At 42.1% G+C, this 23,014-nt stretch overlaps 1 protein-coding gene across 2 annotated transcripts in view; it reads right to left on the bottom strand.

The window, feature by feature from the left end:
- The window catches only part of LOC110529382 (apolipoprotein B-100), a 78,645-nt gene that overhangs the window by 17,602 nt on the left and 38,029 nt on the right, over positions 1 to 23,014 (bottom strand). The window contains exons 26-29 of one of the 2 annotated variants that reach the window (XM_036984766.2): positions 16,971 to 23,009; positions 16,738 to 16,849; positions 16,219 to 16,405; positions 14,786 to 16,094 (exon numbers count right to left, since the gene is read on the bottom strand). In XM_036984766.2, coding sequence (XP_036840661.2) covers positions 15,618 to 16,094; positions 16,219 to 16,405; positions 16,738 to 16,849; positions 16,971 to 23,009 — 6,815 coding nt within the window. In that variant the 3' untranslated portion in view covers positions 14,786 to 15,617. Of the gene's footprint in view, positions 1 to 14,785; positions 16,095 to 16,218; positions 16,406 to 16,737; positions 16,850 to 16,970; positions 23,010 to 23,014 lie in introns of those variants that run through there. The other variant, XM_090242574.1, reaches the window with a different exon arrangement.

Below are 23,014 nucleotides of genomic sequence, written 5' to 3'. Positions count from 1 at the left end.
AATATTTCAGACGACTCGTGATACTTTATTCATTCCGTACATGGAGGAGTTTAACTTCCCTGAGACACTCAGCAGCACATCACAACCCTCTTCTTCATAATTGGTCCTATACAGTACGCCTAGGCCACACATGACCGTGCATCAATGGCAGTGTTAAAATCTACTCACTGAGCACACACTGGTTAAATCAACGTTGTTTCCACGCCATTTCAATGAAATTACATTGAACAAATGTGGAATAGACGTTGAATTGACGTCTGTGCCCAGTGGGTAGTGTCCCCATTATCATTACTTACTGGGTGGAGATAGGCGGAGCCATTGTTGGACCGTTTGGTAGACACATTTTTCAAGTCTATAACAACTGTGCACGCACAGTCTCCATTCATTCTCAGTCGTTATATCTCTGATTTAGGCTACTGCACACCAAATAAGAAAACATTAACTAACAATTTTTGAAATGTTTAAATGTGTGCTAATTTGTACAGAATGTAACTAATGTATCACTGATGTGGATACAACAAATGGAAACAATTTTCTGATAATGTGATGCCAACATTTTCAGGTCACAAAGAGTGGTACGTATATTGTCTCTTGAAATGAGGAAAGCAGTTGTGCTTTGAGAGGCACCTTTAATTCCTCTCCATATTTTACTTCTCAAAAGAGCATCATTTAAATTTAAACCACTAGATGGCAAAAAGTCCACATCACAGAATGCACCTGAGCATTTTACAGTACTTTTTTGTCAACCATGTCCATTATTAACCTGGTTGCTAATAAGATAAGATAAACATTATTGTCCCTGAGAAAGCTTTTGTCTCAGACATACAGTGTTGCTGTGTAACATCACAGCAATGAATAAGTTATGGCATACAGAACCAGTCAAAAGTCTGGACACACCTACTCATTCCAGGGTCTTTATTTTTACTATTTTCTACATTGCAGAATATAGAATACATTTCAATTAACATATGTGCCTTGTTAAAAGTTAATTTGTGGAATTTCTTTCTTTCTTAATGCGTTTGAGTCGTTCAGTTGTGCTGTGACAAGTTAGGGGTGGTATTCAGAAGATATCCCTATTTGGTAACAGACTGAGTCCATATTATGGCAAGAACAGCTCAAATAAGCAAAGATAAATGACAGTACATCATTACTTTAAGACATGAAGGTCAGTCAATCCAGAAAATTTCAAGAACTTTCTTGAAGTACAGTCACAAAAACCATGAAGTGCTATGATGAAACTGGCTCTCATGAGGACCGCCACAGGAAAGGAAGACCCAGAGTTACCTCTGCTGCAGAGGATACGTTCATTAGTGATAACTGCACCTCAGATTGCAGCCCAAATAAATGCTTCACAGAGTTCAAGTAACAGACACGTCTCAACATCAATTGTTCACGGGAGACTGCGTGAATCAGGCTTTCATGGTCGAATTGCTGCAAAGAAACCACCACTAAAGGACACCAATAAGAAGAAGAGACTTGCTTGGGCCAAGAAACACAAGCAATGGACATGAGACTGGTGGAAATCTGTCCGTTGGTCTGATGAGTCCAAATTTGAGATTTTTGGTTCCAACCGCTGTGTCTTTGTAAGACGCAGAGTAGATGAACGGATGATCTCTGCATGTGTGGTTCCTACCATGAAGCATGGAGGAGGAGGAGGTTTGATGATGTGGGTGTGCTTTGCTGGAGACACTGTCAGTGATTTATTTAGAATTCAAGGCACACTTAACCAACATGGCTACCACAACATTCTGCAGTAATACTCCATCCCATCTGGTTTGCGCTTAGTGGGACTATCATTTGTTTTTCATCAGGACAATTACCCAACACACCTCCAGGGTGTATACAGTGGCTTGCGAAAGTATTCACCCCCCTTGGCATTTTGCCTTACAACCTGGAATTAAAATTAGATTTTTGGGGAGTTTGTATCATTTGATTTACACAACATGCCTACCACTTTGAAGATGCAACATATTTTTCTTGTGAAACAAACAAGAAATAAGACAAAAAAACAGAAAACTTGATCATGCATAACTCTTCACCTCCCCAAAGTCAATACTTTGTAGAGCCACCTTTTACAGCAATTATAGCTGCAAGTCTCTTGGGGTATGTATCTATAAGCTTGGCACATCTAGCCCCTGGGATTTTTGTCCATTCTTCAAGGTAAAACTGCTCCAGCTGCTTCAAGTTGGATGGGTTCCGCTGGTGTACAGCAATCTATAAGTCATACCACAGATTCTCAATTGGATTGAGGTCTGGGCTTTGACTAGGCCATTCCAAGACATTTAAATGTTTCCCCTTAAACCACTCAAGTATTGCTTTAGCAGTATGCTTAGGGTCATTGTCCTGTTGGAAGGTGAACCTCTGTCCCAATCTCAAATCCCTGGAAGACTGAAACGGTTTCCCCTCAAGAATTTCCCTGTATATAGCGCAATCCATCATTCCCTCCTTTCTGACCAGTTTCCCAGTCCCTGCCGATGAAAACATCCCCACAGCATGATGCTGCCACCACTATGCTTCACTGTGGGGATGGTGTTCTCGGGGTGATGAGAGGTGTTGGGTTTGCACCAGACATAGCGTTTTGGCCAAAAAGCACAATTTTAGTCTCATCTAACCAGAGTACCTTCTTCCATATATTTGGGGAGTCTCCCACATGCCTTTTGGTGAACACCAAACATGTTTGCTTATTTTTTCCATTAAGCAATGGCTTTTTTCTGGCCACTCTTCCGTAAAGCCCAGCTCTGTGGAGTGTATGGCTTAAAGTGGACCTACGGACAGATACTCCCATCTCCGCTGTGGAGCTTTGCAGCTCCTTCAGGGTTATCTTTGTTCTCTTTGTTGCCTCTCTGATTAATGCCCTCCTTGCCTGGTCCGTGAGCTTTGGTGGGTGGCCCTTTCTTGGCAGGTTTGTTGTGGTGCCCTATTCTTTCCATGTTTTAATAATGGTTTTAATGCTGCTCCGTGGGATGTTCAAAGTTTGGGATATTTTTTTATAACCCAACCCTGATCTGTACTTCTCCACAACTTTGTCCCTGAGCTGTTTGGAGAGCTCCTTGTTCTTCATATTTCCACTTGCTTGGTGGTGCCCCTTGCTTAGTGGTGTTGCAGACTCTGGGGCCTTTCAGAACAGGTGTATATATACTGAGATCATGTGACACACAGGTGGCCAACTGAAGGTAATTGGTTGCACCAGATCTTTTTTTAGGGGCTTCATAGCAAAGTGATATGTACTGCATCATCATGTACTGCATCACTTTTCTGTTTTTTTAAATTTTTTATAATTTTTTGAATAAAGTAATTTTTTCATTTCACTTCACCAATTTGGACTATTTTGTGTATGTCCATTACATTAAAATCCATTTAAATTACAGGTTGTAATGCAACAAAATAGGAAAAGCTTCAAGGGGGATGAATACTTTTGCAAGGCACTGTAAGTGCTATTTGTCCAAGAAGTAGAGTGATGGAGTACTGCATCAGATGATCTGACCTCCACAATTCCCCGACCTCAACCCAATTGAGATGGTTTGGGATGAGTTGGACCGCAGAGGGAAAGAAAAGCAGCCAACAAGTGCTCAGCATATGTGGGAACTCCTTCAAGACTGTTGAAAAAGCATTCCAGATGAAGTTGATTGAGAGATTGCCAAGAGTGTGCAAAGCTGTCATCAAGGCAGAGGGTGGCTACTTTGAAGAATCTCAGATATAAAATATTTTTTGATTTGTTTAACACTTTTTTGTTTACTGCACGATTCCATATGTGTTATTTCATAGTTTTGATATCCCAAATGGCGCAGCGGTCTAAGGCACTGCATCTCAGTGCTAGAGGTGTCACTACAGACCCTGGTTCGATTCCAGGCTGTATCACAACCAGCCGTGTTTAAGAGTCCCATAGGGCGGTGCACAATTGGCCCAGCGGCGTTAGGGTTTGGCCTGTGTAGGCCGTCATTGTAAATAAGAATTTGTTCTTGACTGAATTGCATAGTTAAATAAAGGTTAAAGTACAAATAAAGAAAAAACTTTGAATTAGTAGGTGTGTCCTAACTTTTGACTGGTACTGTACAGTACATTGCATGACATAAAAGATGACACACGTCATGCAATGTACTGAATGGTTTATGTTTATTTTTCTTCAAAATTAATAATTATACTACTTTATTTACTTCATGACAATCCCCAAAACATTATTTACAGAGAGGTATAATATTATTGTTTTGTCTATGTTTTGTTTATGTTCCTATGTGTTTGTTCAGCACATTGCATGACACAAACACATTAAGCTACAGTCTGGCATTTGAGAAACAACAAAATAGCCGCCCTACCACTTGTTTTGATAAACAATTCAGGAATGAGGCTGGCAAAATTGAACTACTGTCAACTTCATAGATGGAGCTATGAATGCAAGGACTGACAGTTCATATGATTCAAATGATAATTTTAACCATGTTTTGAAGCTATACAATGTTGAAGCAGTAATGGAATGGGTGGTTGGTACTTGAAATGATGATGCAGATTTTGTACTAAATAATGGTATTTGTGTGTGTGAGAATATGTTTCTGCTATAGGACTTGTTATGGTTTGGAATATTACTTTTCAGACAGAAAAAGGGCTCAGACATCTGATGACTAATTCCATGGCTATTTGGTGAGTGGTGAGTAATCAAATACAACTTTTATTAATCCAACTGTTTCATCGAAATGTAGTCTTCTGCTCTGAATACATTTGAGAGGTGCACAGGATGTAGCCAATGTCATGTAGGAACAACAGTAGGAAATATAACTTGGGACCTGTAACTTTTTAGTGCCTGGCTAGAGATTATAACCGAAGACCCTCCGGTTACAGGTACTCCTCTCTAATCTGTCGGCCAGGGGTTTTCAGCGACCTTTGCCCAGGCAGACTGATGACCTACCCACCTCCTATCATATGTTAGCAAAAAAATAATAATAAAAAAAATAATGGCAAGTAAAATTTTAAAAACGTTTACTTTTTACTTTTTAAAACATTTAAAAATGAATATATTTCATTATTTTGACATCCCCACAGAGGAAGTGTAAACTCTTAAATAATATATTACTTAAAACGGTGTCTTGGTAGTGTAGAGAAAATGTTGCAGTTGTAAAGCACATTTTTTGCAATTCTACTCATTTTTCGAGCTGAGAGAAAATAACAGAAAGAAATGTACATAGTCACCAGTATGTATTTTCCAAACGTTTATACTTTTTATTTTCCATAAAATGTCCTTTGCTAAAAATACCAATACAGTATGTACCCTCTAACTACAGCTATAGCGATGAGACTTGCCTACAGAACCCTCTGGGATAAAGCCATTCTAGAAAACCAGAAGCCAGTCAAAACCAAAACCAGGTCAAACTCCGGGACAATCTGTGACCCCTCTAGTTCTAAACTGGGAGACACACTCCATTGTGATAGAAAATTACATACTTACCTGATTTGTTTGATGTTAATAGTAAACGATTATTTACTTAACAAACAGTAAGATACAGTGCCTTGCGAAAGTATTCGGCCCCCTTGAACTTTGAGACCTTTTGCCACATTTCAGGCTTCAAACATAAAGATATAAAACTGTATTTTTTTGTGAAGAATCAACAACAAGTGGGACACAATCATCAAGTGGAATAACATTTATTGGATATTTCAAACTTTTTTAACAAATCAAAAACTGAAAAATTGGGCGTGCAAAATTATTCAGCCCCCTTAAGTTAATACTTTGTAGCGCCACCTTTTGCTGCGATTACAGCTGTAAGTCGCTTGGGGTATGTCTCTATCAGTTTTGCACATCGAGAGACTGACATTTTTTCCCATTCCTCCTAGCAAAACAGCTCGAACTCAGTGAGGTTGGATGGAGAGCATTTGTGAACAGCAGTTTTCAGCTCTTTCCACAGATTCTCGATTGGATTCAGGTCTGGACTTTGACTTGGCCATTCTAACACCTGGATATGTTTATTTTTGAACCATTCCATTGTAGATTTTGCTTTATGTTTTGGATCATTGTCCTGTTGGAAGACAAATCTCCGTCCCAGTCTTCAGGTCTTTTGCAGACTCCATCAGGTTTTCTTGAAGAATGGTCCTGTATTTGGCTCCATCCATCTTCCCATCAATTTTAACCATCTTCCCTGTCCCTGCTGAAGAAAAGCAGGCCCAAACCATGATGCTGCCACCACCATGTTTGACAGTGGGGATGGTGTGTTCAGCTGTGTTGCTTTTACGCCAAACATAACGTTTTGCATTGTTGCCAAAAAGTTAAATTTTGGTTTTATTTGACCAGAGCACCTTCTTCCACATGTTTGGTGTGTCTCCCAGGTGGCTTGTGGCAAACTTTAAACAACACTTTTTATGGATATCTTTAAGAAATGGCTTTCTTCTTGCCACTCTTCCATAAAGGCCAGATTTGTGCAATATACGACTGATTGTTGTCCTATGGACAGAGTCTCCCACCTCAGCTGTAGATCTCTGCAGTTCATCCAGAGTGATCATGGGCCTCTTGGCTGCATCTCTGATCAGTCTTCTCCTTGTATGAGCTGAAAGTTTAGAGGGACGGCCAGGTCTTAGTAGATTTGCAGTGGTCTGATACTCCTTCCATTTCAATATTATCGCTTGCACAGTGTTCCTTGGGATGTTTAAAGCTTGGGAAATCTTTTTGTATCCAAATCCGGCTTTAAACTTCTTCACAACAGTATCTCGGACCTGCCTGGTGTGTTCCTTGTTCTTCATGATGCTCTCTGCGCTTTTGACGGATCTCTGAGACTATCACAGTGCAGGTGCATTTATTCGGAGACTTGATTACACACAGGTGGATTGTATTTATCATCATTAGTCATTTAGGCCAACATTGGATCATTCATCGATCCTCACTGAACTTCTAGAGAGAGTTTGCTGCACTGAAAGTAAAGGGGCTGAATAATTTTGCACGCACAGTTTTTCAGTTTTTGAATTGTTAAAAAAGTTTGAAATATCCAATAAATGTCGTTCCACTTCATGATTGTGTCCCACTTGATGTTGATTCTTCACAAAAAAATACAGTTTTATATCTTTATGTTTGAAGCCTGAAATGTGGCAAAAGGTCGCAAAGTTCAAGGGGGCCGAATACTTTCGCAAGGCACTGTATTTCTGTCCTGTTAATGCTGTGTTTTATGGTCTCCACTCTAGTTCCCTGCAGCTAATCTGGGCGTATGTTCACTAGATATGGCTTGAGCTGACAAATGAGTTAAAGACTGCATTACATAGACAAGATGTGGTGGGTGTAAACTGAGATAGAGATAGCCAGGAGGAACAATTCCTCATTGTCTCTAAATCATCCTTGCATCTGGGAAACTAAGCCAGGGTGGGGTTAAGACAACAACCCACATGCAGATAAAGACAGGATGAACCCAGAGTGACTTATGATGCTCCTTGGTCTGCATTCGTTCAGGCTATTTTGTTTGGATTTCAGAGCAGCTGTTTGAATGTACCAGAGCGCAGAATAACTGATGAAATTACCAATGCTCAACGCCGGTTGAATATGGTCGGTGTCAGTAGACGTTAAGTAAAGAACGTAATTTGAATTATTGCCAGCAGCACAGTTAGTCACCAATGTTTTGAATAAACATGTAAAAGCCTAACCAGCTCTGCTTAATACTTATTTTCCACCATAATTTGCAAATAAATTCATAAAAAATCCTACAATGTGATTTTCTGGATTTTTTTTCTCATTTTGTCTGTCATAGTTGAAGTGTACCTATGATGACAATTAGATGCCTCTCTCATCTTTTTAAGTGGGAGAACTTGCACAATTGGGGGCTGACTAAATACTTTTTTGCCCCACTGTATGTTTACAAATAGTCAAGCTTTGTTTCATGCCGGTGAGCGTGTAGATTTGGGGCTTTTGTGTTGATACAATATGTAGTGAATTTGTTATTGGCGTGAAAAGACGAAGCAACTCATACCACCATCACCACATTAGTAAACTATGTGGTAGAGCAGGGTCACAAGGTATTATATGGTAAAGTACAACCTGTGAAACAAGAGATAACATATTTGGGAGTTTTGAGAACAATGCGACTCAGGAAAACCCTAACCCAGCTTTTCATTTTTTATTAATTATTAAAAAAAATGGAAAAACATAGTTTCCCTTAGACATTATGGGGTATTGTGTATGTATGTATATTGTGTATGTATAGTATTGTATGTATTTGTATTTGTATTTTCTAAGGCTCCCCATTAACTGCTTCCAAGGCAGCAGCTACTCTTCCTGCAGTCCAGCAACATTAAGGCAGTTACATGCAATTTAAAATATTACATATACACTTCACAAAACTTTTCACAACACATTAAGTGTGTGTGTGTTACTCCTCTCAGTCCCTGCTGTTCCATAAGGTCTATTCCTATCTGTTTTTTTAAAGCTGATTCTCCTGCTTGCATCTGTTACCTGAAAAGAGTTCCATGTGGCCATGGCTCTATGTAGTACTGTGAACCTCCCATAGTCTGTTCTGGACTAGTGTTGTTAAAAAGGCCTAGCAGCGCTTTATTATGGACAGACTTCTCTCCATCTTAGCTACTGTTGCATCTACATGTTGTGACCATGACAGTTTAAAATCCAGGGTTACTCCAAGCAGTTTAGTCTCCTCAACTTGCTCAAAGCAATGCTTTGAGTTTTATAACTATTTAGGACTAACTTATTTCTTGCCACCCATTCTGAAACTGACTGCGGCTCTTTGTTGAGTGTTGCAGTGATTTCACTCACTGTAGTAGCTGACGTGTATAGTGTTGAGTCATCCACATACATAGACACACAGGCTTTACTCAGAGCTAGTGGCAGGTCATAAGTAAAGATGTTTTTAAATTCAGGGAAGACCCCCATGAAATGGACAAAAATGAATGGCTACTTCATTGGGCAAACCCTTGGTGTTGATTTCAGCCTGTCCATTTGGTGATGGTAAATCCCTCATTAAATACATTGGAAATGTACAACTGTACACTGTCCATTGGCAACGTATTACAATGGGTATTTACCACCACGTCATTGAAGACAGTTTGATATGGCAATCATAACCCCACATAGGCATCAGGTTGAAGTTAGGGGAGCAGGCAATGTATTCCTATGGGGAGAGATGTCAATGTAAACGTTTAGAAGAAAACACCATGTTATCACTGTTCAGGGTTCATTCCCACAGTCAAGGTTAGGCTTGCACAGATCGGGAGGACCCTTGGAACGTTCTTGTGGTTGAATTGTGTTTCTATCTTCAACGGTTCTGCCGCTGTCACCTAAAAGCCCATAAAATGTAGGTTTGCTATGGTGATGCTATCTTTTTCCCTTTCTGTGGGGCCTAGAGACTATAGTGATGCTATCTTTTTCCCTTTCTGTGGTGATTTCAGCCTGCCCATTTGTAGATTTCAGCCCTATTTGATGGTAAAGTTCATACTTCCCCTTTAGGATATGAAGGAGACCATTCAATCTTTTCATGTTGATATCTGTAGAGGTACAGGTGACCCTGAACACGTGGCAAAAATTATTTTGAAAATTGCCTGCAGAGAAGCAGAGTTAGAGCATAACCTATAAACCCATGTAATTCCTTAGGGAGAAACTCGGATGTGTCAAACTACATGAACCTGCTAGCGTAACTAGAATAACTCTGCGGCTTATCCACCCCAACCTCCCCCCGATGAGCCCATTGAAAACGGAGTGTCTCTGTGTGACCCAAGGGCTGCAATATGTAAAATGGACGTGGCTGTTTCTGGGCCTGAGAACCTTCTAGAGCTACATAACTCACGGTGCACTACCGACTTAAGCTTTAGAACCGGTTTATAAAGTTTCAGAGCTCTAGGTCTAACTGTTCTTTGATGGTTCGAACGCTGGAAACTATTGCAGGCTCTGTGTGTCTGTAAGCCCCACACACTGTCACTCAATGTTGGCTGTGTGTGTCTGTAAGCCCCACACACTGTCACTCAATGTTGGCTGTGTGTGTGTTTGAGTACTATTCTTGGGTAGTGCAATGAATTTTGCTTCCCTCCAGGTCTGAGGGCACACACTTTCTTGTAGGCTTGAAGATATGGCAAATAGGAGTGGCAATATCGTTCGCTATTATCCTCAGTATTTTTCCATCCAAGTTATTCAGAGGTACATGATTACTGTTTACAATAGCTGTAGGATCGATAGAGGTATTCCGGGAAGTTAGTCGGACATAGGTTACTTACATTGTGTCTGCCAACGCCCCTGGGATAATGTACATTTGCTGCAGCATTATTACAATTCAGCAATGAAATGGTAGGGATTATCTGAGCTGGGCTTGGGTCATTGATAAGTCATTGTCTCAACCCAGACGTGAAAGAGTCCAGGAGCCAAGATGATTTGGATGGACTCCGTCATTCCTGTAGAGCATCTTCTGTTTCCAGAAGGTGTCAAAGTTATCTATAAAAGTTATTCCAACAGAGCTACACTAGTCTTTTAGCCAGCTGTGTAATGCCAGTAGCCTGCTGAATCTTTCACACCCACGGACCAATGATGGTACCGGATCTGAAATAATTGGCCACTTTTTTGGAATCTTTCAGAGCCATTGACAAAAACTCTATTTAGTCCATTTTAAATTCAGGCAGTAATACAACACATTTTTGAAAATAACTTTCATTACACACACCTGTTCCCACTGATTAGTACTTGTATAAGTGTGCCCTTTGGTTTCCATTGGGCTGTTGATTATTGTTACAGTGTCTGTTGGAGAGTGTGAGTACCTGTGCCTGCGGATCTGATTGAATCGAGCACTTAACTTTCTTACCTCCAAAAGAGTCCATGAACAAATAATCATAGCAATCCAATGTTTTAGTGACATAGTTTGTCATGTTAGCTAACGTTAGCATCCCATTGGTTTCCATTCACTTTGTAGCTGTAGTACTATGTTGGTTCTCGCCACAACCCGGCCGTAGAGTCCACAGTGGTCTGACAGTTTTTGTCGCCTGTATGTGGAAGTAACATGAATCTGGAACCAAGGCTTAAAAACAAAGGTGTGCCGATGACTCAACTTTTATATTAAGTCCGCAGGCTAGATCCCTGCAATGTCTCATTAAAGATCTAGATAACTTTTCTGGACTCTCTGGACTAAATCCTAATCATGACAAGTGTACAATATTACATATTGGATCCTTTAAAAATACAACTTTTACATTACCTTGCAGCTAACCCATAAAATGGGCTGATGGTGAAGTAGACATACTTGGTATTCATATCACAAAATATATAAATAAGCTCTCCACAATGAATTTCAATAGAAAACTTGTAAAAATAGACAAGCTCCTGCAACCATGGAGAGGTAAATACCTGTCTATTTATAGAAAAAATTGACCTGATTAACTCCTTAGTCATATGTCAGTTTACTCACTTATGGCACTGCCTACTCCTGATGATTCGTTTTTCAAATCCCTTTATCTGAGACGCTAAACCAGACAAAATAAAACGAGTCTCTTTTTAATGAATATGAATTGGGTGGGTTGAGATTATTAAATATAAAAGCAATGCAGGTGTAGAAGCACATTGGCTAGGAAAAACTCCCTAGAAAGGCCAAAACCTAGGAAGAAACCTAGAGAGGAACCAGGCTATGTGTGGTGGCCAGTCCTCTTCTGGCTGTGCCGGGTGGAGATTATAACAGAACATGGTCAAGATGTTCAAATGTTCATAAATGACCAGCATGGTCGAATAATAATAAGGCAGAACAGTTGAAACTGGAGCAGCAGCACGGTCAGGTGGACTGGGGACAGCAAGGAGTCATCATGTCAGGTATTCCTGGGGCATGGTCCTAGGGCTCAGGTCCTCCGAGAGAGAGAAAGAAAGAGAGAATTAGAGAGAGCATATGTGGGATGGCCAGTCCTCTTCTGGCTGTGCCGGGTGGAGATTATAACAGAACATGGCCAAGATGTTAAAATGTTCATAAATGACCAGCATGGTCGAATAATAATAAGGCAGAACAGTTTAAACTGGAGCAGCAGCACGATCAGGTGGACTGGGGACAGCAAGGAGTCATCATGTCAGGTATTCCTGGGGCATGGTCCTAGGCCTCAGGTCCTCCGAGAGAGAGAAAGAAAGAGAGAAGGAGAGAATTAGAGAACGCACACTTAGATTCACACAGGACACCGAATAGGACAGGAGAAGTACTCCAGATATAACAAACTGACCCTAGCCCCCCGACACATAAACTACTGCAGCATAAATACTGGAGGCTGAGACAGGAGGGGTCAGGAGACACTGTGGCCCCATCCGAGGACACCCCCGGACAGGGCCAAACAGGAAGGATATAACCCCACCCACTTTGCCAAAGCACAGCCCCCACACCACTAGAGGGAACTGGTCTGTCTGCCCAATATAAAGGATCAAAACTGGTGGAAGAATAAAAATAGCATAAATAGGAAAGTATACCAGTTTCATTCGAGGACCAGGATATTCACAACTGTGCCATACAGATTGCAAAATAGTTGGGAAGAGATTTTTGATGTACCGATTCCAGGGTGTATGAGTTGATATATAAAACAACGTAAGATTCAAGACTTCGTGCTTTTCAGCTAAAATTATTATATAGAATTCTTGCCACCAACGAAACATTGAAAATTTGGGGCATAAAATCATCGAAGCTCTGCAGATTTGGTTGTGAGGATACAGAATCAATAGACCATTTATTTTGGTATTGCCCTGTTTCTGGTCTCAGGTTCAGGAATGGCTGAAAAAACATAGCATTGATCTAAAATTGACCCTAGAAACAGTACTGTTAGGAGATCTGGAGAAACCGGGTCAGTCAATTACTAATATACTAATACACTTAGTAAAAGTATTTGTTTCAACACGCAATCTGTAGATTCTATTCGATTAGATAGATTGAAATTGTACGTTAAACATCATAGCATAGTTGAAAGATAGGTGTTGCGTATAAATACGAAGTGGGTGGCCAGCAGAGTTAGAGGGGATGGGCTGAGGGTTGGTATGTAGAATTGGAGACAAGTGGGAGTGGAGTTGCTGTGTGAGAGAGCGAATGATGGTCAAAAGATAAAGGGGAAAAAAAGTCAAAATAAAACATAATAAAAGTACATTTGAATGATACTAAGTGGCAGTGTTTTTACAACTAATGCTTGTTTGCCTGAGGCTGATGCCGTGCAGGTGTTTGTACACATGCATATACACACACTCTCATTCAAATAAACACATACAAGAACACACACATACAGTGGGGCAAATGTGCAAGTTCTCCCACTTAAAAAGATGAGAGAGGCCTGTAATTTTCATCATAGGTACCCTTCAACTATGACAGACAAAATTAGGGAAAAAAATCCAGAAAATCACATTGTAGGATTTTTAATACATTTATTTGCAAATTATGATGGAAAATAAGTATTTGGTCAATAACAAAAGTTTATCTCAATACTCAATACTATATACCCTTTGTTGGCAATGCAGATCTCCTCTAGAGCAGTGATGTTTTGAGGCTGTTGCTGGGCAACACAGACTTTCAACTCCCTCCAAACATTTTCTATGGGGTTGAGATCTGGAGACTGGCCACTCCAGGACCTTGAAAAACAGAGGACATTTCTCCAAAAAGTACGATCTTTGTCCCCATGTGCAGTTGCAAACTGTAGTCTGGCTTTTTTTATGGCGGTTTTGGAGTAGTGGCTTCTTCCTTGCTGAGCGGCCTTTCAGGTTATGTCGATATAGGACTCGTTTTACTGTGGATATAGATACGTTTGTACCTGTTTCCTCCAGCATCTTCACAAAATCCTTTGCTGTTGTTCTGGGATTGATTTGCACTTTTCGCACCAAAGTACCTTCATCTCTAGGAGACAGAACAGGTCTTTCCTGAGCGGAATGACAGCTGCGTGGTCCCATGGTGTTTACACTTTCGTACTATTGTTTGTACAGATGAACGTGGTACCTTCAGGCGTTTGGAAATTGCTCCCAAGGATGAACCAGACTTGTGGAGGAGGTCTACAATTTTTTTTCTGAGGTGTTGGCTGATTTCTTTTGATTTTCCCATGATGTCAGGCAAAGTGGCGCTGAGTTTGAAGGTGGGCCTTGAAATAGATTCACAGGTAGACCTCCAATTGACTCAAATGATGTCAATTAGCCTATCAGAAGCTTCTAAAGCCATGACATCATTTTTTTGTGATACAGTGAATTATAAGTGAAATAATCTGTCTGTAAACCGATTGTTGAAAAAATGACTTGTCATGCACAAAGTGCAAACCGACTTACCAAAACTTTAACAAGAAATTTGTGGAGTTGTTGAAAACCTATGTGTATGTAAACTTCTGACTTCAACTGTAGATATTCCATAAAAAATCTGCCGTTTCCAGCTACAATAGTCATTTACAACATTAACAATGTGTACACTGTATTTCTGATAAATTTGATGTTATATTAATGGAGAAAAAAGTTAATTTTATTTCATAAACAAGGACATTTCTAAGTGACCCCAAACTTTTGAACTGTAGTGTACAGAAGCTTAACTTTGATTTGAATATTTCTTAAACTAGACCATTAACAAATTGTTTGTTTTAAAGCAATGTTTCTCTGTTGAAAGTTTGAGACTTTAATGGTCTAGAACGTGTTATTGTTTTGACAGTTGAGAAGTTCAGTGAATGAATTTGCAACAAAGTTGCATCTCACTTAAGTCCCATGCTCATAGAATGGCACCCTCTAAGTTTCAGAAAAGATTGCCTATTTTTTGCTATTGAAGTAACTTAGGAGGATCTGTCACACACCCGACTGTACTTAAGGTGCAGGAGATGAAGAGCAATACCGTAATGGAATAAAGTCTCCGCACACTCAGAATCAATGCACAAATTTAATTTAATTAATTCGGTCTCAAGAGCTTCAACAGAGCATACACAAACACACAGTGACCACATATAGCTAATGTGAGCAACATCTGCGTTTAAACACATACTTGAAAGCCTAAAATATACAAAATACCACAAAGTGAGGTTTATAATGTTTTCACCATACATAAAAATAATTAATGCTGTATGGTATAATTAAGCAATAAGGCCAGAGGGCCAATATACCACGGCTAAGGGCTCTTCTTAAACACAAAGCAACGCAGAGTGCCTGGATATATTGGCCATATACCACAAACCCCAGAGGTGCCTTATTGCTATTATAAACAGGTTACTAACATACTTAGAGCAGTTCAAATAAATGTTTTGTCATACTCGTCAGCCAATCAGCATTCGGGGCTCAAACCACCCAGTTTATAATAGACTTTATTGATACACTTCACTCTTTACATCTTGAATAGGAAAGACAAGGGAAGTGGAACACAACAAAGTATTGCATTTCCATGTTGGAACATCAGGTGTCATTTACACAAAATAATAAGACAACATATTTTTATCAAGTTGTACATGTTAACTTGACTGCTATAAATACATGCTGAAACACTAATTGGGCTAAGTGTCAATTTTTTCCCTCCCAAGCGAGCATATGTGTTTAACAGATGGCAGTGTTTAATAGACTCAGGGTTCAGTCTGTGGATATCTCTCTGGTGGAAGGGAAAGGTCGTTCTCAAGCCTTCCACTAACTTTCACGAAAGGCTCATCAGAAGCTTGCTGCAGAAGACCAGTGATGGGGAGATTGAGCTGGTTCACCACAGACATGCTCATCTCCATGACTCCACGTTTTCAATGATCATCTGGATGGCCTGCTCAAGAATGGAGGCAATGGCGTTGGTTATCTGTTTGAGGAGCAGCAAAGGCAGGGTGGTTATCTCCTCATAGCCAGGCAGCTTCAACTGGGTCTCCTTCAGGAATTCAATGGCAGCATCCAGGAAGACCTGGACGGTTTTCTTGCACTGGGCAACAGTGTCCCTGAAGAAGAATGACAGCTGGAGAACATGGTGGCAGACAGCATTGAAGGCTTCGTCAATGCGTTCGCCTGAAGTGAGGATGGGCGTGATGATCTCAAACCGGTCTGCGAAGCTCTCCAGGGTGAATGTGATGGCAGGGAGTCTCTCCTTCAGGCCCAGGAGCATGTCGTGGAGGGCCTCCTTGTTGTTGGCAACCTGTAGTTTTAGATTATCGGCGTCATTGGAAGTAACTCTGATGACCAAGATGTCAACATCAACCTCTGGGGCAGACTGTTGGATACAGGAAAAACACAAGAGTAAATAACAATTTCTAAATAATTTAACAATAGGGTGACATGTATCTGACGTGTAAATAGGCACACAATAAATATTTTAAAATATGAAAGACACTCACAGCATAACGGCTGTAGAGTCTAGCGCTCAGCTCAGATGGTTTCCTGCCCTGGAGTTCAAGACCCAATAACCCAGTGGATGGAGTAGAGATGGAAGCACTGACTCCATCTCTGCGGGCAGCATAGCGGAAGTTCACATCAGTGAAGGTTGGGCTGGTGATGTCCACATTCAGGGTGTGGCGGGAGACACTAAGAAGTTGAGGAAAAACATGACAAGCATATTCAGTTGCCATCTTAATTTATACTTGTGTGGTTAAGGTAGTTCTAAAAGTCAAGCTCAGCCTTTGTTTTATCTCAGACAGAGATAAGGAAGTTAAGATACTTTTTATAATATTTACCTTCCCTCATCTTGGCGTTTCTTCCGGGTATTCACAAATCAAATAAAGCCAACTGTGTTAACTGATATTGAAATATCTTCAAATCTACATAATGTCTGTTATTTTTATTAACATTGTGAGACTAAATAATCTTCCAATGGGCATTATACATTGAGAAGGGGTCTGTTAAAAAGAAAGTATTACCTCATAGCCTGGGTAATGACATTCTGAATGTCCATGGTCAGGTCAGCATGGGTCAGGGTAATCTTGCCAGTCAAGCCCAGGGCTTCATTCTCAACATTTGCTTTGATGGAAGCTGTTGAAAGTAGTTAGAGTTACAAATCATTTGAATAACAATTTACAGTAAAAGATCGGGGACAATATGATTAGTTTTTCAGATATTACTTAAAAATAATGCCAACTTCTAAGAAATTTACCATCCATGTCATAGTCCAGGAGAACAATGGCAGAGGTAGCAGATGACTTGAGTGTGGCTTTGAAGACAGGGGAATCACCCTCCAACTCAGCTGCCATTTCTGTGGTGTACACAGGAGTAGCAATCTTGGCGGTGGTAGAGATCTTCTGCTTGGTACATGTCAGCTCGACAGCAGTCTTCTCAAAGAGAGAAATGTCACCCATGTTGCTTGGTTGAAACATGTCAATCTCAACATCAGCAGTCAGTGATGTCAATGGTGCAAAGTCAATGGTAGCATGGGCTACATGCTTTCCATTGGTGTTGAAAGTAATCACATTGGCCTTATTGGTGCTCATAAATTTCAGCACTGCATACACACGGCTCACGGATGCCTCAACAGCCAGGCTCTCATCCACATCCATCTCCAGGACAATTGTCTCACCGTTGCTGAGTTTGGCATTGGCAATGATCTTTGAGGTGGAACGTAGGCCATCAGCATTCAGGTAGATGTTAGCTTCATTGTCCAGAGCTCCCAAAACAGCATTGTATTCCAGGATTATGCCATCAATGGTGCCCTGGATGGATGACTCCACGGAGATGTACTCAAGGGTTCCCTCTAGCTTCAGGCTGTGGTCAGCCTCTGCCTTGCCAATTGTTTTGATAAGGGGCAGGTTGAAATCACCTTTCAGCTTCAATGTAGAGGCAGCATTTGGCTTGGTCTTGGTGTCTGCAACAAGTTGCTGGCTAACTTCCAGATTCAAGATGGGCAGAGCAATCTTTGCACCGGTAGCCACAGACACCGCAGCTTCCAGGTTGTCAGTGTTCAGGCTGATTGTGCTGTCATGGTTTCCCTCAATGTGGGGATTCTCCAGAGACAGGGATGTGGCCAGCTTAAGTCCTCTTTTGGTGGTCAGGCTGCTGGTGCCATCAAGCTTGACCTTAAGAGCTTCAAATACGGAGGCTGTGGTAGCTCCGAGACGGAACACAACGTCGTCCTCAGTGTAAAGTCCAGCATTGGCATTCAGATTGAAGATGGGTGACTTCAGGGAGAGTTCGGTTATCAGGTTGCCCAGAGAGTAAAACTGACCCTTCTGGTACAGGATCTTGGAATCAACATCAAGAGACTGCTCAGTGGTGGTCAAGATGTTCTTCAAGCCAGTATGCTCATACAGGTTCAGATCATTGATGGCTGGGATGCGCATGTTAAGGAAGGATAGCTCAATCTCAGGGATGCTGATAGGGGTTGTCAAGAATTCAAGATTAGCCTCACTGTTGACAGTAGCAAATATACCAGCCTCCTTTTTGTTGTTGTCAATAGTGAAGTTGTAGGAGTATTTGTACTGGTTGAAACGGGCAAGAGCCACAGTGTTGATCTGTTGAGCTTCAGGCTTGATGATGGCAGAGTAGTCATTCTGGAGATCAATCTTGGCCACCAGTGCCTCGTTGAAGCGTAGCTTTGTGTTTCCCTTGTTCTGGAAGTCAAAGACAACCTCACTTGGATTAATCACAATGTTGAGTGAGTTGGACAGGATTCCACTGAGATCTCCAACAAGCTCTGTGTCATGGTTTGCCTTCAGTTCAATTTTCAAATATCCATAGTCGGCATTTCCAGATGCCACCAGAAGGCTGTTCTTGACCTCTGGGCCTTCTGCTTCAAACCGGGCATCAAATGTGATGTGACGGTACATGACTGCATCAGCGTTCAAGGTCTGCTTCATCTTCAGAAGGACAGTGTCGGTGTCAGCGGAGATTGTCAGCTTAGCAGTGCTGGGACTGATGGCGAAGTGAAGGTCACACTTGTGTGTGCCCTCGTGAAAGTTGAACTTCATAGCACCATCATTTCCAACGGTCAGAGTGATTGTTGTGTCCTCCAGGCGGGCAACAACCTTTTGGGTCACAGAGGCTCCATTGGTGAAGCCAAGGATTGGGACATTGATCTGGTGCTTGTAGGTGGTGTCCACAGAGGCAGATATTCCACCCTCCATAGCAAAGAATGCATTATTGACAATGTCAGCCGTGTAGTGTGCAGTGGTTGCCTTGACTGTGGTCTTAGCTGAGGCCTGGGATGAGAATCCGTAGATGATCACTGAAGCCTGATGTTCAACTGAAAGTGCATTGTGAATTAACTTAAGGGTCTCTGCAACAATCATGCGTCTCATTTTGGGGATGGCAACACGAACACTGGAGTTCAGGTTGAAATTGAGGATCTCAATACTGGGTGATGTGGCCTGTGTGGCCAGGAGAGCAGTGAACTGAGGAGTCATCTCATTTTCAGTGTTGTTCCAGAGCTCAGCAGAGCTCCTGATGCTGTAGACTGGGGTGATGACACTGATCTCACCATAGAGCTTGCCAAAGCAAGGGACACTGATCTCACTGGGGATGGCAGGGAGCTTGATCTCAGGGATCTGGAGAGTTGGAATCTCTAGGAGCTTCTCTGCGGCCACCTTAGGGAGGGCAGGGAAGGAGAACTCTGGGAATGTGATCTCTGGGAGAGTAATGTCAGGTAGGGTTGGCAGGTAGCTCATGGTCAGGTCTCCAAAGAAAGCATCCAAATCAAGCATCTGGATCTCAAAGTTGACAATGAAGTCGATGAGCTCTATGACCTTCTGCTTGATATCGTCAAAGGAAACAGTGGTGGCTGGCACTGTGTGGAAACCCAGGATAGTGAACTCAGGGATATCCAGCTGTGTTGGAATTTCAATCTCCTGAAGCTTCTCCAGGCTGATCTTCATGGAGGGTATGATCAGGTCTGTGAGAGGGATGGTGAATGAAGGGAAGTCCAGCTCAGCTGTCTTCAGTCCAGTAACAACTCCCTCAATTATCTGCTTGACCTCGCTGACAATTTGTTGTTCACCAGCAAACTTCTGGATCACCTCAAACACATTGCCGAACACCTCATTGATGACGGTGGTAACCATGGTGTACTGTTCGCTCAGCTGATGCAGGAATGAGATTATATAATTTCTGAGGTCCATATCGGTGATTCTCTGCTTCAGGCTGTCCGAAATTGCCTTAAGGTCATTAAGGATGGCATGGTCAGCTATGTCCTTCACTGTTTTAATCATGTCTGCAACCTTGATTTCCCTAAGATGTTCAATGAAGTTAAGTGCAGATGACACAACAAAGTTGACAAACTCTCTTGAAGCCTGAAGTTTCTGTGGGATCTCAAGTGCCTTGATTAGCTCGTTTACATGAGCAGTGTATTCAGCAATTATCTGGTTGACTTCATCCACATAGGCATTGTAATCAAATGACTTCAGCTTCTGGATAACAGAGTCGAGATACTCGTTCAGCTGGTCAATCACCTGTTTGATCTCAGTAGCTTTCAAGTATTTGATTGTTTCCTCCAGCATCTGCATTACCTTCCCTGGGATATCGATGACCTTCAGCTTGTTAACAAGGACCTGAATTGTTTCACCAATTTTGAATTGCTTAATGAGGTCCACAACCTTCTCTAGGACTGCTTCAACCTTCTTGTCAACATCATATTTGACAATCAGTTCTGTCAACTTGGCATGGAAAGCATTCAACTTACCAAAGGTGTCAAAATCCTGAATCACTGCCTTGACAGGCTCAATAGCCTTGCTGAATCTTTGCCAATCTTGCTGAAACTGATCTATCATCTGCTCAACATAAGCTTCCAAGTTGAGCGAGGTAATGTAGTTCCTCAGATCCTCAACAAATTGGGTTCTGTCAAAGTTCTCAATGAACTGCTTCAATTCACTCACTGCATTTTCAAGCTTAGCTTTGATTTCAAACTGGGCATCAATGTCGTGCAGGAGTGCAATGCTGCTGTCCTTCAGTTTCTGCATGTCAATCTGCTTGATCAGCTCTTCAATGGCATCAATGACAGCTATGATAATTGTAGTTAATTCATACTCCTTGTTGATGGCATTCAGCTCCTGGTTGAGCCTCTGGATGACAGTTTCAGACAGGATGCCACTTGCAATCATATCCTTGGTAACATCAACAATTCCCTGAATGCGGGATGACAGATCAATAAGCAGTTTTTCAAAAGCTGTCTTGAGGTTCACCAGAAAGGCCTCTAGGTCTTCCAGAGAGATGGCATACACCTGGGTGAGGGTAATCAGGTCCTGTTTGAGCTGGACAGCCTTGCCTTCAAGATTCAGTTTGGTAACAAAGTCACTCACATGCTGTGGCAGAGCCTCAAGCTTAGCCTTGATCTCTTCACTGTTAATGTAATTCTGAAGTTTCTCTGCCATGCTCACAATAGTGATCTTGATGTTTTCCAGGATGGCAGGCAAACTTTCAAGGAAGGGCAGGTTAATCAAGTGACTGTCAGTGTTCTTATCATACTTCAGGAAACCAGAAATTGTGAATTCCTGCTCTTCACTGGCAGCTGTGTTCAGGAGGCCGGTGAGGAGGGTTGCAGACAGCTCCAGTCCAAGCCTTTCATCATTGTTGTAGGCACTCACTTCCTGATTGAGGGCATGGTTGTTCACCTTGGACTTCACCCTGAGTGTGGCTTTCTGCTCCTGTGGAGTCAAAAGTGTGTCTATCTTGTTGTCCAGTGTGGTCTCCAGGGAGAAGCCATTGTCCAGCTTCTGAGTGATGGAGGCTCTGCATTCATGAGAGCTGGCAAAAGCCAGGGGCTGTGCTTTAAGAAGAAACTTTCCATAGAGCTGAGCGCTCTGCTTGCCATACAAGATCAGGTCACCATCAGCATTGAAGATGGCGTCAAGATTGAAGTCGAAGGGAATAATGCTGGCACGGATGGTGTTGTCGAAGCGGAAAGGCTGGGAGTTGAAGCGGGCATCATTTTGGATCCTTGCAGCAAGGCCAACAATTTCAAGCTCAGTGTTGTGGCTCATGTGAGCACCGAGGAGCTTTCCAGTAGTGCTGCACTTAGCATTAGCTGTCAAGTCTGCATAGTTGATCTCATAGGTGTGTTTGAGCTCTTCCTCACCATAGGCCCCCTTCAGGCTTCCAGTAAAGTCAATTTTGTAGATCACTGCCTTCAGCTGAGCCTCGTTGACTAGGTTGGCTCCCAGCAGTGTCAGGTCATTGTTCACATTTACAGAGGCAGTGTAGTCCTGCAGGTCAATGGTGATGTCATGTGTATAGGAAGTGCTCTCGCTGACGATGGCCTCAGCCTTTGAGGTGAAGGCAAGGGTGGAGAGAGTGATGGTGAGTGAGTTGGCATTCTCAACCTTCATGTAATCCAATGCACTCTTGGTCTCAATGGACAGAGTAGCCTTGGAGGCATCAATTCCACCGTTGAAGGTGTTCTCCATGGCGAACGGGCCCTGCAGGGTGGTTGTTCCGCTTGTGGCCAGTCCATCCTTGTTCATTGTCAGAGTAGCTTTGTGTGCAGCTTTGTTCTCAAGCAGCTTTACAGTGGCATCACTGTTTACAGCCAGGCCATTGACATCCAGGGAGCCAGTGAGAAGAGAGTATATGCGATTCGTTGAGTATTCAGTGTTGGTCTCCATCTTGATTGTGACTGCTCCAGAGCCAACAGAACCCTCAACCTGGTTGTGGATATTCATGCCAAGGGCAAGGGCATTGGTGTCACATTTCAGGGACAGCTGGTTATCCTTGAAGGCAAGTTCAGCAGCATGGGTCAGGATGTCTTCAAATGCATTCGTGTTAGACACAACAGACAGCTCACCATTGGCAAACGATGCAGCAATGGTGTTCTGGGCCATAAGAATGGTTGAATCAATTTTCAGGGAAGAATCAATCTTTGCCTCTGGTCTGAATGGGAAGATTGTAAAAGACTGGGTGGTGATTGTGGTGCCATAGACAGGTCCTGCTTTGACTGTTCCCTCCAAGTTGCTATCACCAGAGATCTTCAGTGTTGGAGCCAGTATTGGCGCTTCAGTATTGAAGCCAACTTGGCCGGTGTGCTCTAGGTTTACACTCAGACCCATGGGGCTTGTTGCTTCGATTTTGCTGCTGGATTTCACATTGATCTTGTTGTCTGTAACAGTGCCAACTTCCCTTATGCTAATGCTGGCATCAATGAGCTTGTGGCTCACGGAGGTCTTCACATGGGCCTTGATGGAATCAGCAGGAGTGGTGGCAAGCAATCCAGATCCTATT

This window comes from Oncorhynchus mykiss, chromosome 8 (genome assembly GCF_057628025.1).
Source record: "Oncorhynchus mykiss isolate SJ-2025 chromosome 8, ASM5762802v1, whole genome shotgun sequence".
NCBI classification, from domain to species: Eukaryota; Metazoa; Chordata; class Actinopteri; order Salmoniformes; family Salmonidae; genus Oncorhynchus; species Oncorhynchus mykiss.
The sequence above is the reverse complement of the archived record's forward strand: the minus strand, read 5'-3'. Positions and strand labels throughout refer to the sequence as shown.